Source organism: Ochotona princeps, chromosome 12 (assembly GCF_030435755.1).
Source record: "Ochotona princeps isolate mOchPri1 chromosome 12, mOchPri1.hap1, whole genome shotgun sequence".
Classification (NCBI taxonomy): Eukaryota; Metazoa; Chordata; class Mammalia; order Lagomorpha; family Ochotonidae; genus Ochotona; species Ochotona princeps.
In genome coordinates, this window is record NC_080843.1 from 24,742,063 (window position 1) to 24,755,824 (window position 13,762).

General features: G+C 34.8%; 1 protein-coding gene across 17 annotated transcripts in view; it reads left to right on the forward strand.

The window, feature by feature from the left end:
• Positions 1–13,762, forward strand: part of MYCBP2 (MYC binding protein 2) — a 217,510-nt gene that overhangs the window by 77,132 nt on the left and 126,616 nt on the right. For all 17 annotated transcript variants that reach the window (XM_004577417.4, XM_058670605.1, XM_058670592.1 and 14 more), the window contains 6 exons: positions 4,018–4,222; positions 4,825–4,978; positions 7,325–7,497; positions 9,780–9,905; positions 9,997–10,124; positions 12,134–12,225. In XM_004577417.4, coding sequence (XP_004577474.2) covers positions 4,018–4,222; positions 4,825–4,978; positions 7,325–7,497; positions 9,780–9,905; positions 9,997–10,124; positions 12,134–12,225 — 878 coding nt within the window. The remainder of the gene's footprint in view (positions 1–4,017; positions 4,223–4,824; positions 4,979–7,324; positions 7,498–9,779; positions 9,906–9,996; positions 10,125–12,133; positions 12,226–13,762) is intronic.

Sequence of the window (13,762 nt, forward strand, 5' to 3'; positions counted from 1 at the left end):
TTTGTTTATTTCATCTCAGAAATGGGTCATCTGAAGGAGTCTTTCTCATCTAACTTGTAAAGGTTAATTTTTCTTAGCATATGAAGCTATTTGTATTTTAGAGCTCTTTAAAGCTTCTTTTTTCTTTTTAAAATTATGCATTCCTTTTTCCTTTGCTTATCTTATCTCTCTTTTTCCTTCACTTCTTTATCACCCTGTGATCTCTTCCTTGCCTCCCACCAAAGTTCGCAAAGAGTGAGAATTCCCTGAGAATTTTATGTAGTTTGGACATTGTAGATTTCAAGGAATTATGAGACTGTGGTTGCTAATAAACCTATACTGTCTCTGATGTGGTTAGGCTCAGAACTCTAGAACTTGGGTCTCTGTGATGCAGTTTTAAGAAATGCAAATGTGAACTTTGAAAATAATTTAGCTGGGAAATAATTTCAACTTAGAGTAAGTTTGCAACAACAAGCATAGTACATTGCCCACCTATTTAGTCTTCAACTGAAGACTGTTCATCAATGATTTGATGAGTTGCTTTAATTCTTACCTGCTGTTTCTCCCTCTGGTTTTCTGTGTGCTTATAGGAATGTATTTGCGATGTCTGTGTATAAACTATTTTTTCATTATACCCAAATATCTTCTGATATTTTTGCAGTATTTTTCTGCTCCACTGTAGGATCAAGCAATGTAGTTCCAAAATACTTCTTTACTCTTTTTTAATCTGTGACATTTCTGTGGCTTTTTTTTAATGTGTCTAATATTCCCTCATACTTAGATCCAGAAGTAAGGTTATATTTCTCCCAGAGCATCACACCTGGAGGCACAGAATGTCCATCTAACTCTGACTGATAGTATACATTAATCAGTTTGATGTTTATCAAAAATTCCTTCTAGATTTGCATTCTTTATCATTATCTTTATCATTATTGCCTGAAACAGGCTTTGCAGTGAATTCACATAGCACTAGCATCATCCCCAGAATTACCAGTAGGCACTTCACAGTTGATTGTTAGAAGAAAATTGTCCTTACTCACGTGTGTGTTTCTGCTTATAATTTGAATACAGTCAGGTGTTTGTATTTTCTTTATTTCTGCCTAATTTTCTTGGATGTTGAGATGATCTTAGATTTGCCTATTTGGAGCCCTCAAAGGTGATTTCTGTATTTTTGTGCTATGCTCCTTTGTTTTTATTAATTCTTATTTTTTTTTGCTGGCCTACCAAGATACTTGAGGCTTATCTAACATGGGTGCTGCATCAGTCCTAAAATAAGCTATGTCTTAAGGAATCCTGGTTCTTTTTAGTAGGAAACAGTGCACCAGCCGGGTAGCAGTTACATTCATTGCTATAGGGCCTTTTTTCAGTCCTAGCACACATTTCTGCTAATATATGTAAACCTTAGAAACCATAAGTCTGGAGCTATGCCTCCAGTTCTAATCCTTTCTCAAAATGTTCTTTCTTACTTCACTGTTTATGTCCCTTCTTCCACATGAAGAATCCTGGCTCTCAACATTTACTTCTCTTCCTTCAGTCCTAATGTATGTCTGAAGTGTTTGAGAGTTAGTACAGAGCAGCAAAGTCACTAAGAAGACTTCAGAATTTGTTTCTCTTGTATTTTCCTCTGTCCCTTGCATATACTAAGACTGAAGATATATAACTGAACATTGTGTTCGTAAGTACTTGGATTCTTTCATCTTTCCATGTTGTGATTTCAATGGAATAGAGTTGGGTTCATTGTTTCAGTTTGCTTTTAGTTTAAGAGCCCTGTGTATATCCTTTGACTTAATTTTTTGAAGATAAAAAACACTAAAATGTTCATAAAAATTAAGTATGCTCAAAAAGTTGTCACACGTCACACTAGTAAGTATTGAATATCTGTTACATCTTTCTTGTATTTCTCTTGTAAAGATGCATTAATCATTAAGAGCACATACTGATGCACTGTTACGTACAAGTACAGAGTTATTTCTGTTTTAAAAGGTGATGCACTATGTATGCACTTTGCTTTTTTTCTCTTTAATAGGTTGCCTAGAAATCATTCCAAACCAGTTCAATTATCCTTTTTGTTTTTAACCTCTGTAGTACTCCATTATAAGTATATACTGTACTTTAGTATTCAATGTCTTTAGCTTGAGAAGTTGACTAGTTCCCTGAATTTTGCAGTGATGAAAATATTATTGGAAATGCATCTTTGAGATACATCCCTAAAGGTGAGATAGCTAGGTTGAAGGTCAGTGGCTTTGTAGCTTGGTGAAATGCTGAATGGTCCTCTGTCATTTGCATTTACACCAGCAGTGTATGTGAGTACCTGTTTGTCTATAGCATTGTTAACAGAATGTGTTGTCAAACCTTTCTCTTTGTGCCACCCTGTAGGATACTAAATGATCAAGTCTATAATTGGTGCTGTTAACCCACAATCCATACCCATATTTAGTATTTTGGTATTAAGAATTGAATTTCTCTTTCAGGATATTGTTTAGGCCTGTGCTTTGTGTAAGTCCTCCACAAGACTATTCTCTTTGTCTCCTCTCCAAAAGCTCAGGCTTGCCATGACATTTAAGAGCAGAGTCTGTTGCAGTTTGGTTTAATCATGTATTTTCAAGTAGCTTAAACTTTGTGATATTCTCCATTCTTAATATTGCTGAAGCTTTGAGTCACTTGAATTTTTTGCTGTCTGTTAAGTATTCATCTTGAGGGGAGGGAGTGAGGAATCTGTATGATAAGCCTTGAAGTCAGTAGGCTTTTATTGTCCTCCAACCCCAGAAATCTACAACAGTTGTAAGCTTACCTGCATTTAACTATTTATATCTGACCACACTTTGAATCTCAGTGGAAGTATCTAGGCTCTTTATCATCTTTTTGGACAATTTTTCTTCATGTTAGTCAGTTGATAGTAAGGAAGTATATACCCTTACTTATTTCAGCTATCAATGTTGATCTTTTTGTCAATCTTTATCGAAAAAAAGTAAATATATCCTAGATGTGACATATTTTGCTCACTGATCACATTTTTATTTTTGGGGGGAGGTGCAGAGTTGCACAGAGAGGGTCAAAAATAAGGGTAAACATTAAAAGGTGGTGAAAAGATATTAACTCTTGGCTTCTTTAAGCCTGTTTTTTCCATTTTTCCTACCTGATTCAGCCCAGGGTTTAAGCTCAGCTGTTCCTGCGGTTAATGGCTGTATTTTCTTGATTGGGTGTTGAAGTATTGGAACCCTGTAGAAACCAAAGAAATGGATGAGAACTTGGCTAGAGGGGTATGCAGTGCTACACGCTCCCTTGTGTCAGGTTTTTGCTGTTTTTCCTTATTCCTGTGGCTGAGATCCTTGTCACCTTCTGGTTTCATGAAGTACCATTTCTTCCTCCTACAGGGAGGGAGCACTGCATAACCAGGCTGCATGTGTACTGATCCAACACCAGTGTTTTACTTTTTAAGCTATTGTCTTAGTAGTGGGCAACTACCTATTAATTTTTAATTAAAGTCTTACTTAAGTGTCTGCAGGCAGTCTTACTATCTGTGAGCTAATAATTAATTATTGAAGACACCAGGCCTTACCAGTGACTTTGCTACTAATACGCCATGTGAAACTACATTGTATATTTTCCCAATTATATTCATAGCTGCAGTATTTATTATTTTAATCTTCTACCCAAATATTTTCAGACTGTGAGTTCAACAGTGACTTTCTTCTGTATTCTCAATTAACAATGTCACAATGATTTTTTAAATGAAAATTTTAAATGTTCATTTTTTAACGGTCCATTTGCATTGTTCATCTAAGTGTTGGCTAGTGCTAACTATTGGCATGTAAAATTATTTTTACCTTTTTAAATAATGTACTTTTTATGGAGTGACTTTCTATGAATAATAGAAATTGATTTATTGCTATATAAAGGTTTGACTCAAATTTCACATTATTTCATTTCTTCAAGCATAAACAATGAGATTTCTAATGATTATGCTCATAACTTGATAAAAATTGTAAAATATTTCTCTAGAATGTTATTAATATGAGTTTATATTTAATCTTACAGAAAGGACAGCTGGGCAGACCAATTTTGGACGTGCCATACTGGAATGCAAAACCAGCTCCCATGCCTAACATTGGATCAAAATATGGAAGAAAGGCTACATGGATAGGTGCCAGTGGGGACCAGACTTTCTTGCGCATTGATGAAGCCCTTATCAATTCTCATGTACTTGCTACATCAGAGATTTTTGCCAGTAAACACATAATAGGTAAAACTTAAAACAAATAACCCCTCAACGATAGTAAATCATTTTACCTTTTTTTGTAGTAATACGTTCTTTTTTCTTTCTGTTGGTGAAATTTAAAAGATGCCTCTAAATGTCTACATGTAGTTACACATTGTCTTTTCTGGCAAATGATTAGAGCAATAGAGAAATCTAGAAACCAGAGTATTCATGAATTACAAGGAAATGTGAGCTGAATTGTTAGACAAAACCAATATTGGAGTGATGAATTTTTCTTGTTTTTCTTCACTGTTTCTTGCTAAATAAATAGTAGAAATTAATTGTAATGGGAGATTATAATAAGTCAAACCTTGACTTTTTTTTTTAAGCAACAAACTATCAATCATGACAGCATGAATAGTTATGAGGCAGAGTGGAATAACATAGAGATAGAGAGCATGTATTATGGGTTTGAACTGCCTGATGTTTTAGTTCTTATTTGACCACTGAAAGATTTTTGTAGTTAATTAACCTCTGTGTCTTAAGTTTGTTCATCTGTGAAGTAGAGATAATAATTTTTTATGGATTTTGGAGAGATGGCAAAGGGCAATACATATAAAATTATATGTAAATATTTTTATCCCAAGGCTTGGTCCCTGCTTCTATATCAGAACCCCCTCCATTCAAATGTCTTCTAATCAACAAAGTGGATGGAAGCTGTAAGACTTTTAATGATTCTGAACAAGAGGATCTACAAGGATTTGGTGTGTGTCTTGATCCTGTATATGATGTAATCTGGAGGTAAGTGCTTCATGTTTAATATAGAAAGCAAGTTTTAATGAAATGATAATTTTGTAGCAATGTAAACTTCCTGTGTGGATAGTTTGTGCAAATACGTACTTTCCTGTTTAAGTGGTATCCATACTTTTATCGTGGCTGTTTCTGGGGTCCTTTATTATATGGCATAGTAGTTTAGATAGTGCAGTTATCACCCTACTGGGAATGTATCTATAGCAACTCCACGATTTGCTTTCTAATGTCACCTTGTCCCTGTGTGCTTCAATTTTGACATTAAAAAAATGAGAACAATTCCAGTACAGAAGCATGTAGTGAGTGCTATTGAAGTGTTTGCTATGACTATAACTATTTTTGTTGTTCATGAATTTTAGTCTTGCAGTAATTCTGAGTTTCTTTGTATAAAATTTAGTATATTTATTGTTCCCATAACTGTTTTGTTATCAACTCTGTGGCAGAACTTGCACTAAAGAAAATACAGAATAAATAGATGAACCTTTCAGTTGGGAAAGTGCATAACAGTATATTTCATTGGCAGATAAAGGCTCCTCTGGAAATTATAGATAGTTAAAAGAAGTATTTGATTAGAATTTATCATGATGCCTAATGTATATAATGAATACAGAAAAGATTTCCAGTATTGGATACTAATTGGAGGTGTATCCCAGCATTTTCAGAGTGATTCATTACAATGCTAGCTCTGGTTTCTCTCCCAAGGTATGCATTTGGCAAGCCTGAGGAAGCAAGGATCCTGTTAAGTTGCAAATGGCAGGAGTGAGAAGAGGGAAGAGAGTTTTCCCCCCTTTGTTTTCCCGGTGCCTGCTTGTGTTTCCATCAGCCAGCCAAGTCTAAAGAGACCACATGTTCTATTAGTCAAGAGGCCTGGATTTAAAGCAAAAGAATTGTGCTTTCCCGATTGCTACAACTTCTTCGCTTGTTTGAGCCTTTTCAGAGAAGTCCTAAAGACCAGAATCGATTTACATTGTAATATCAGCTTTAATTCTATAGCAGCAGCAGCAGCACTGCAAGAGAATTAAATAGCAAGAAACTACACATGAAGTGGTTACACTAAGAATCAAAGTAAATGAGTTATGGTGGGTTAGAATTCAGGAGATAGAGGAGAATAGGTATAAAATTATGTGTCTGCAGTAATTTCCTGTTTTGAAGTTAGTATACAGGATGCTAAGTTATAGATACTTCATTAATGGTTTGGATTTAGGTATATGTTGGCTTTTTGGGTAGCTCTTGTCTGCTTTGTCTCTTTAGTTTTTAAATGAGATAAATTTGCATTAACAAAACAATTGAAAGTTGGCAGTATGGGCTTTGTTTCTGGATACATGATAATGTAAATGATTAAAAATATCAACAAGTTTTAGGAGGAAACTGTGCTTCAGCTAGAGCCATTTCCCTGTGGTTTTGTTTCCCTCTGCCTGTCTCCACAATAAGATCATGAAAGTGAAACAGTGCTCTCTGACAATTTTGTTAGAAAAGAAGTAAAGGATAATGGCAGAAGGATGTTTTGGGTTCATCATAGCTTTTATTGATGTTTCACTGTCAGACTGGCCATTTATTCCATTTTATTTATGCTTCCTTACATTGTCCTTCGCTTGAATCTGTTTGATCTGCAGGAATTTTCATTCAAGCCATTGTGAATTATGTAATTTTGTGCCATGTTTACTTAATAACTTTCAACTTGGCATTTCTTAACAGAACTTTTAAAGGGTCTTTTTAGCTGTATAAAAGCTACATTTTTAGGGACCGTGATACAGCAGGTTACACTGCTGCTTGAGACTGCATCCGTGTCTGAGTGCCTGGATCTAGTTCTGCATCTGCTTCTGGACCAGCATCCTGATACACCTAGGAGGCAGTGTGTGATGGCTTAGGGACTTGAGTTTCTGCTGTTCACATAGGTCACCCAAGAAGTCCTAATTCACACCTTTGACCTGGCCCATGCCTAGTTGTGGGCATTTGGGTTATGAACCAGCAAATGAAAAATCTCTCTATGCCTCTGTCACTCAGCCTTCCACATAAATATATGTTAAATCTTTTGATGAAAAAGTTTCATATGTATACGTATGCATCAGAATTTTACATGTGTGGTTATTACGTTATTTATGAAGCATTATAACCTGTTTAAACAGTATTGTGAAAAAACAAAAAAAATGTAAATGTCAAACAAAATGCCTTAGTTACATGTTTAGCTTAGACATGGAAAATAATTAACTATTTTTTTTTCTGTTGTGCTATTTAAATTCTTTGTGTCATCAGTTATGTTTGGGGGATTTTTAAAAGCAAGACTATGTTTTGAAGTAGCTCTTGTAATGATCCTATAATTACTCCCTTTCTTGAAAGGTTTCGACCAAACACCAGAGAACTGTGGTGCTACAATGCGGTAGTGGCTGATGCCAGACTGCCTTCTGCAGCAGACATGCAGTCCAGATGCAGCATTCTAAGTCCGGAACTTGCCCTCCCAGCAGGATCAAGGGCTCTGACCACCCGGTCTCACGCAGCATTGCACATTCTAGGTAGAGTTGCTATTTAATTTGAAGCTACATTAGTACTGACAACTAATTAGGCTTGGATTTTTTTTTTTAAGATTTATTTATTTTATTACCAAATCAGATATACAGAGAGGAGAGACAGAGAGGAGCATCTTCCGTCCAATGTTTCGCTCCCTAAGTGAGCCTCAACAGCTGGTGCGCGCCGATCCGAAGCCAGGAACCTGGAACCTCTTCCAGGTCTCCCACACGGGTGCAGAGTCCCAATGCATTGGGCCGTCCTCGACTGCTTTCCCAGGCCACAAGCAGGGAGCTGGTTGGGAAGTGGAGCTGCCGGGATTAGAACCGGCGCCCATATGGGATCCCAGTGCGTTCAAGGCGAGGACTTTAGGCTTGGATTTTTTTTAAGTACTTCAATTTAATTTCATTCTATCATGTTTGTTAAGCTGTAATGATACACTACGCACAAAATAAATCCTGATTTGTATCCTACACCACGAAAGAATCATGTATTTCCAAATATAAAACAGTCTTGAATATAATTGTCCGAAGAAATGTTGTTTGTACTTAACTTGTATGTATGAACTTTTACATATAAAAATCAAATATTCAAACATATAATTACAGTATTTATTTTAAAATAAATTCTACATAGTTAATTGAATTTTTGACGTTATAATACAATTTTTCATAACACATCAACCTCATTCAAACTTAATTACTTTAAAATATAGCACTATATAGCACTACATATATGTTTATATATATGTAGTGCTATATATAACTACATAGTGCTATATGTAACTATATTTTTATATATTTATATATAAATATATAGTTGTATTTATATAACTATACATAGTTATATTTATATAACTATAGTTATATAGTTATAGTTATATATTTATATAACCATAGTTATATAAATATATATTTAATATATACATCTAATATCTAATATATTACTTATATATAGTTATATTTATATGACTGTATAAATATTTCTATATTTATATATATTTATATATAAATATCATATATAAATATATATAGTTGCTATATATATTTTTTTTCTCACTGGAACATTTATATCAATCTACCTAATCATGTATTTTATTACTTTTAAAAAATTATCTTTACAAAAACACATTTACATTGATCTAACATTTCCAATTCTGAAATTGCATTTCTGAGAAAGATTAATAGATCCTTTTGTTTTGTTTTGTTTAAGATTTATTTATTTTATTACAAAGTCAGATATACAGAGAGGAGGAGAGACAGAGAGGAAGATCCTCCGTCCAATGATTCACTCCCCAAGTGAGCTCAACGGCTGGTTCTGTGTCAATCCAGAGCCGAGAACCTGGAACCTCTTCCAGGTCTCCCACGCGGGTGCAGGGTCCCAAAGCATTGTGCCATCCTCGACTGCTTTCCCAGGCCACAAGCAGGGAGCTGGATGGGAAGTGGAGCTGCCGGGATTAGAACCTGCACCCATATGGGATCCCGGGGCGTTCAAGGCGAGGACTTTAGCTCTAGGCCATGCTGCTGGCCCCAGGTTAATAGATCCTTAAGATACTTCCCTGTTTTTCTTTTCACAAATTACATTTGGGAACCATTGTAGACATTTAAAATTAAAATAGGTTAATGTTATTTCTCACTAATACTCATGTCAAGTTATTTTCAAAAATCAAATTTGGCCAGAGTTCGATAAAGAACTTTGGAGGACTGCATTGTGGTATGGTGGGTTAAGCCTATGCCTTCATTGCTGGCATCCCATTTAAGTACCAATTCAAATTCTGGTTGATCTACTTCCAAGCCAACTTCCTGCTGATGTGCCTGCGAAACAGAAGAGGATAACCCTTGGATCTCTGCACCCACATGTTAGACCTGGAAGAAATTTTAGGTTCCTGGCCTCAAAATATCTCAGCTCCAACTATGGTGGTCATTTGGGAGTGAATCAATAGATGAAAGATCTCTCTCTTTCATTCTCTGTAAATCTGCCTTTGATATAATATGAAATAAACCTTAAAAAGAAGAAAAAAAAAACTTTGTGAGGACTCAAAAGACTCTTCAGAGATTGTCTATTCATTTTATGTAAAATGTTGTCCTGTAGCTTATGTACAAATATGACAATTCCTAGGCAAAGCAAAGTTGTTATAAGTAAAGTATTCTTCCATGAAATGATGTTAAAAGGTTAATTGTTTAGCACATTCAGCATCTATTTCCCTAATTTTAGTTTATCCCTGTATGATGTAATATCACTAATACTAAAGGAGATAATAATTGCATGTGTTTGATTTTTGTTTTTCTAGGTTGTCTCGATACCCTGGCAACCATGCAGGACTTAAAAATGGGAATTGCAAGTACAGAGGAGGAGACTCAAGCAGTAATGAAGGTTTATTCCAAAGAAGATTATAACATAGTAAACAGATTTGAAAGTATGTATATATATGTTTAGGAAGCATTGTTTTAGAACTGAAGTCTGTATGAATATTTAAAAACACGGATTGTTGTATCTGTATGTTTTAGGTCATGGAGGAGGCTGGGGTTACTCTGCCCATTCAGTGGAAGCCATACGTTTCAGTGCAGACACTGATATTTTACTTGGTGGTCTTGGTCTTTTTGGAGGTAGAGGAGAATATACTGCTAAAATTAAGGTAAAGTTCATTGACACTGTTGTCTTTTTTTGTTTGACGTTATTTCATGTTTTTTTTTTTTTTTTGATGATCACCTTTCAAAAAGGATAGAGGAGTCTAATAAAATGGTCTAATGATCTGATGAAATGGTGCAAAAAAAAAAAGGAATAGCTCTTTAAAAAATATCAAAAGTACCTATGAGGAGAGGAAGCAAAAAGAAAACTTAACAGTAAGAGACTATAGCAGTGTATCTGAAGACTTCTGCCGTACACTTCCTATAGGCCCAGGAGGATCTTTAGTTTTTCCCTGTGGCCACTTTGTGAGAGCCACAAAAATGATTGTGGAGGACTATTGATGTAGAGACATTCTGGTGTAGCTGAAAAGTTGTAAGCATTTCCACTTATGTACCATGTCTGCAGACTTCATTATGCCCTCAAGAGTTAGGATCAGGAATGAAATGACAAGAGGAGAATAGTAGGTAGATTCTGCCTTGGAGTAAATCTGAAAGTATTTTAGAATCCTAAGCCTATTGCAGGATTCATCTCTGAAAGGGCATGCAAAGCAGGTGCTCATTCTTTGAAAATTCACAAGTAATTTAATATTCTACTTTTCAAATTATCTGCTTTTGCTTAAAGAAAAAACTTATACCAATTTACGCCTTAATCTCACTAGTGAGCTTCAGAATAAATTCCCAATTAAATGCCTTTAATTCCATCAGTAACGTATACATTATTGTGTTAAAACTTCCTCACAGTGTTATTTGAGGGTGTACTGCATAGAAACCCAAGAGAACTGACCAATTTTTAACACTGTTTGCTTAACTTTGTTTTAGATATTTGAGAAACAAATTGACCACATTTATATGTTGGCATAGTTCTAATGATTTTGTGACTATTTTAAAATTCACATGAATCAATTTGAACATCTTTGCATTCATTATAACACTTGCTTATTTTCCTTCTGCGCTATAATCTTTAATTTTTTTACTTGTTGAACTCTTTGTTTAGTGCAGTCGGTAAACCATTTGCTATAATATAAACTAAGAATATGTCATCTCAAAAAAATAATAAACACGAAGTGGAAAATATTTTTGATTCTTGATTTTAATTGGAATATATATACTTTAAAATGGAGATAATAAGTAAATAAAGTAAAAATTTAAAACCCCTGTACTTTAATAGACTAAGGATGGATGGAATAATGATTAAGCATACTTCTAGTATTCTGTAGGTCCCTAAACTTCTTAGCCTAAAATTCAAACCTCATCTCTATCCATATGCAAGAATAAGAAAATCAGCCCGTCTAGCCTCGGTGCATTTCAGTGTAGCTGCTTTAGACTGATTATCTTGGGTTACTTTGATTCATCATCAACCCAGAGATCAGACTTAGTGAATTAGGTGATTGTGACTGACCCTGTCTGATAAGCTCATCAGGATTTTGTTTTCCGGAAACTGAGGATTTTTCTTTGTCAGAAGAATGTGGGAAGATGACTGTTCTAGGTAATTTTTTTGTTTTGTTTTTAATCTGAGTAGATAGGATGAGTATACCATTAATCAAAATAACGGTGATAGGAGAAAGTTGGCTTAAAACTACTAAGATTGAGACAATTAGGATTGCTAGGAGTAGGATCTTGGCTGTAGACAGATTTCAAAATCATTAGTATATAGTCAAAAAATTTAGATATCTAGCACAGTACCTGTCCAGTCAATTTTTGTATTTTATCCACGTTGCTTGCAGTTCACCTGCTACCAATTCTCCAGAATAGTAAGTTGTTCGCTTTTTCTTTTTTTTTTTAATACAGGTGAGTCCATTTTTTAAAAAGACTTTTTCTGATTATTTGCCTTTATGCTATGTCTGTTAAAATGTGTTTGTATATTTTGCTTGATAACAAAAGCAGATACTCTAATTTTCATTTATGTGATCTAACATAGATCACATATTAATTTTCTGCATATGCAGAAAATTAAGCTGGAGATAAACTAGATTTATATAACTGAATGGTTGAGAAAATGTTTTTCTCCTCTTTCCAGCTATTTGAATTGGGTCCCGATGGAGGAGATCATGAAACTGATGGAGACCTCCTTGCAGAGACAGATGTGTTGGCATATGACTGTGCTGCTAGGTACATGACTGACTTCTTGCTGAGTACAACTCTTGCATACTTAAATTTTTTTTAATATCAGGATAAGCTAGAAAATGTAAATCAGAAAGGGAATTATAATAGTCTCTGAACATCAGATACTTAAGAAGTTATGTGTTTGGTAAGGTAAATATCACTTCTAACAATGCTGCATGTAAAATAGTAAAGTCTTCTTAATTTTGTTTTAAGGAACAAACTGTTTCAACATTATGTGATAAAATGGAAATACATGTATTTCGTATTTCTGTCTTCACATACATATCTTGTAGGACCTCAAATATGCCAATATTCTAGGGATTGATAAGTCATCATAGTAAACATATGTTCAGACCAGCTAAGGGTAGCCTGACATAATCCGAGTAGCATGTTTCATAATAACACACTTGGGCACCACCAGCTTTTCTGAAATGAGTGGGCTTATCTGTGAAGTCATTCAGTAGGAGAGAGAGATGTTTTCAGTCTTCTCTATTGAATCCTAAAAATTCTCAGTACTATATGACAAATTAGTGATTTGAATAAGGGAATATTATAGTGAAAAAATAAACTGAATTTTGTGATAATGATAGTCTAGTTTACTTTCCCATAATACGTATAAAAAAATCTCAGGAGAAGGAATTGGCATTTTGCTAATAAGAGTGTGTATTTTCTTCTTTTTGATGGGGGGGGGCACTGATTAATTTTTTAATTATTATTATCATTTTATGATACAGTTCCATAGGCTCTTGGGATTTCCCTTATTCCCTTTCCAATCCCCCCACCCTTATTCCTCTATATCATTGCTAAAGTATAGTTGTTCATACAGTCATATGTCCATCATTGCGGGCATGGACAACGGCAGACAGTCCAGCATCCTATTGTCAAGATAAACAGTTCCATTGTAAGTCCATCTTTGGAAGTAGGGATGCATACTGCATTGTATCCTCACATCTGGATATGATAGTCTCCATTACACAGTTACTATACATCCCCTTAAATACAATACGAAGTCATCAGCAGGAAGAAAAAGAAATTGACAACACCGTGAAGTTAAAAAACATGCTACTGAAAGACTAATGTGTCGCTGAAGAAATGAAAAAGAAAATCAAGAACCTTCTTTAAGAAAAGGATGGTACTCTATGATCTATGAGTAATTGAATAACCAGAAGAAACTGTTTTGAAGAGATGAAACTAACAAAAACAAAAACATCAAAATCCATGAGATACAGTTTCCGCTGATTTTTGTTGGTGAAATGTGTCTCTTCTAGACAACAAATAGATGGGTTTTGTTGTTTAATCCAGTCTACTAATCTGATGTTTGGTTGAGCTTAAGCCATTTACATTCAGGGTTAATATGTATGGGTGGTAATTTGGTCCTGTCATTTTAGGAATGGGTTGTTCATTAATCTCGTTTTCTGTTGTCATTTTACTGGGATATTCTTCACATTTGCCTTTGGTTTTGTTGGGTGCTATTCCTCTTCTCTGTCAAGAGAACATCTTGAAGTATCCTTTGTAGGGCAGGTTTGGAAAAGGCAAATTCTTT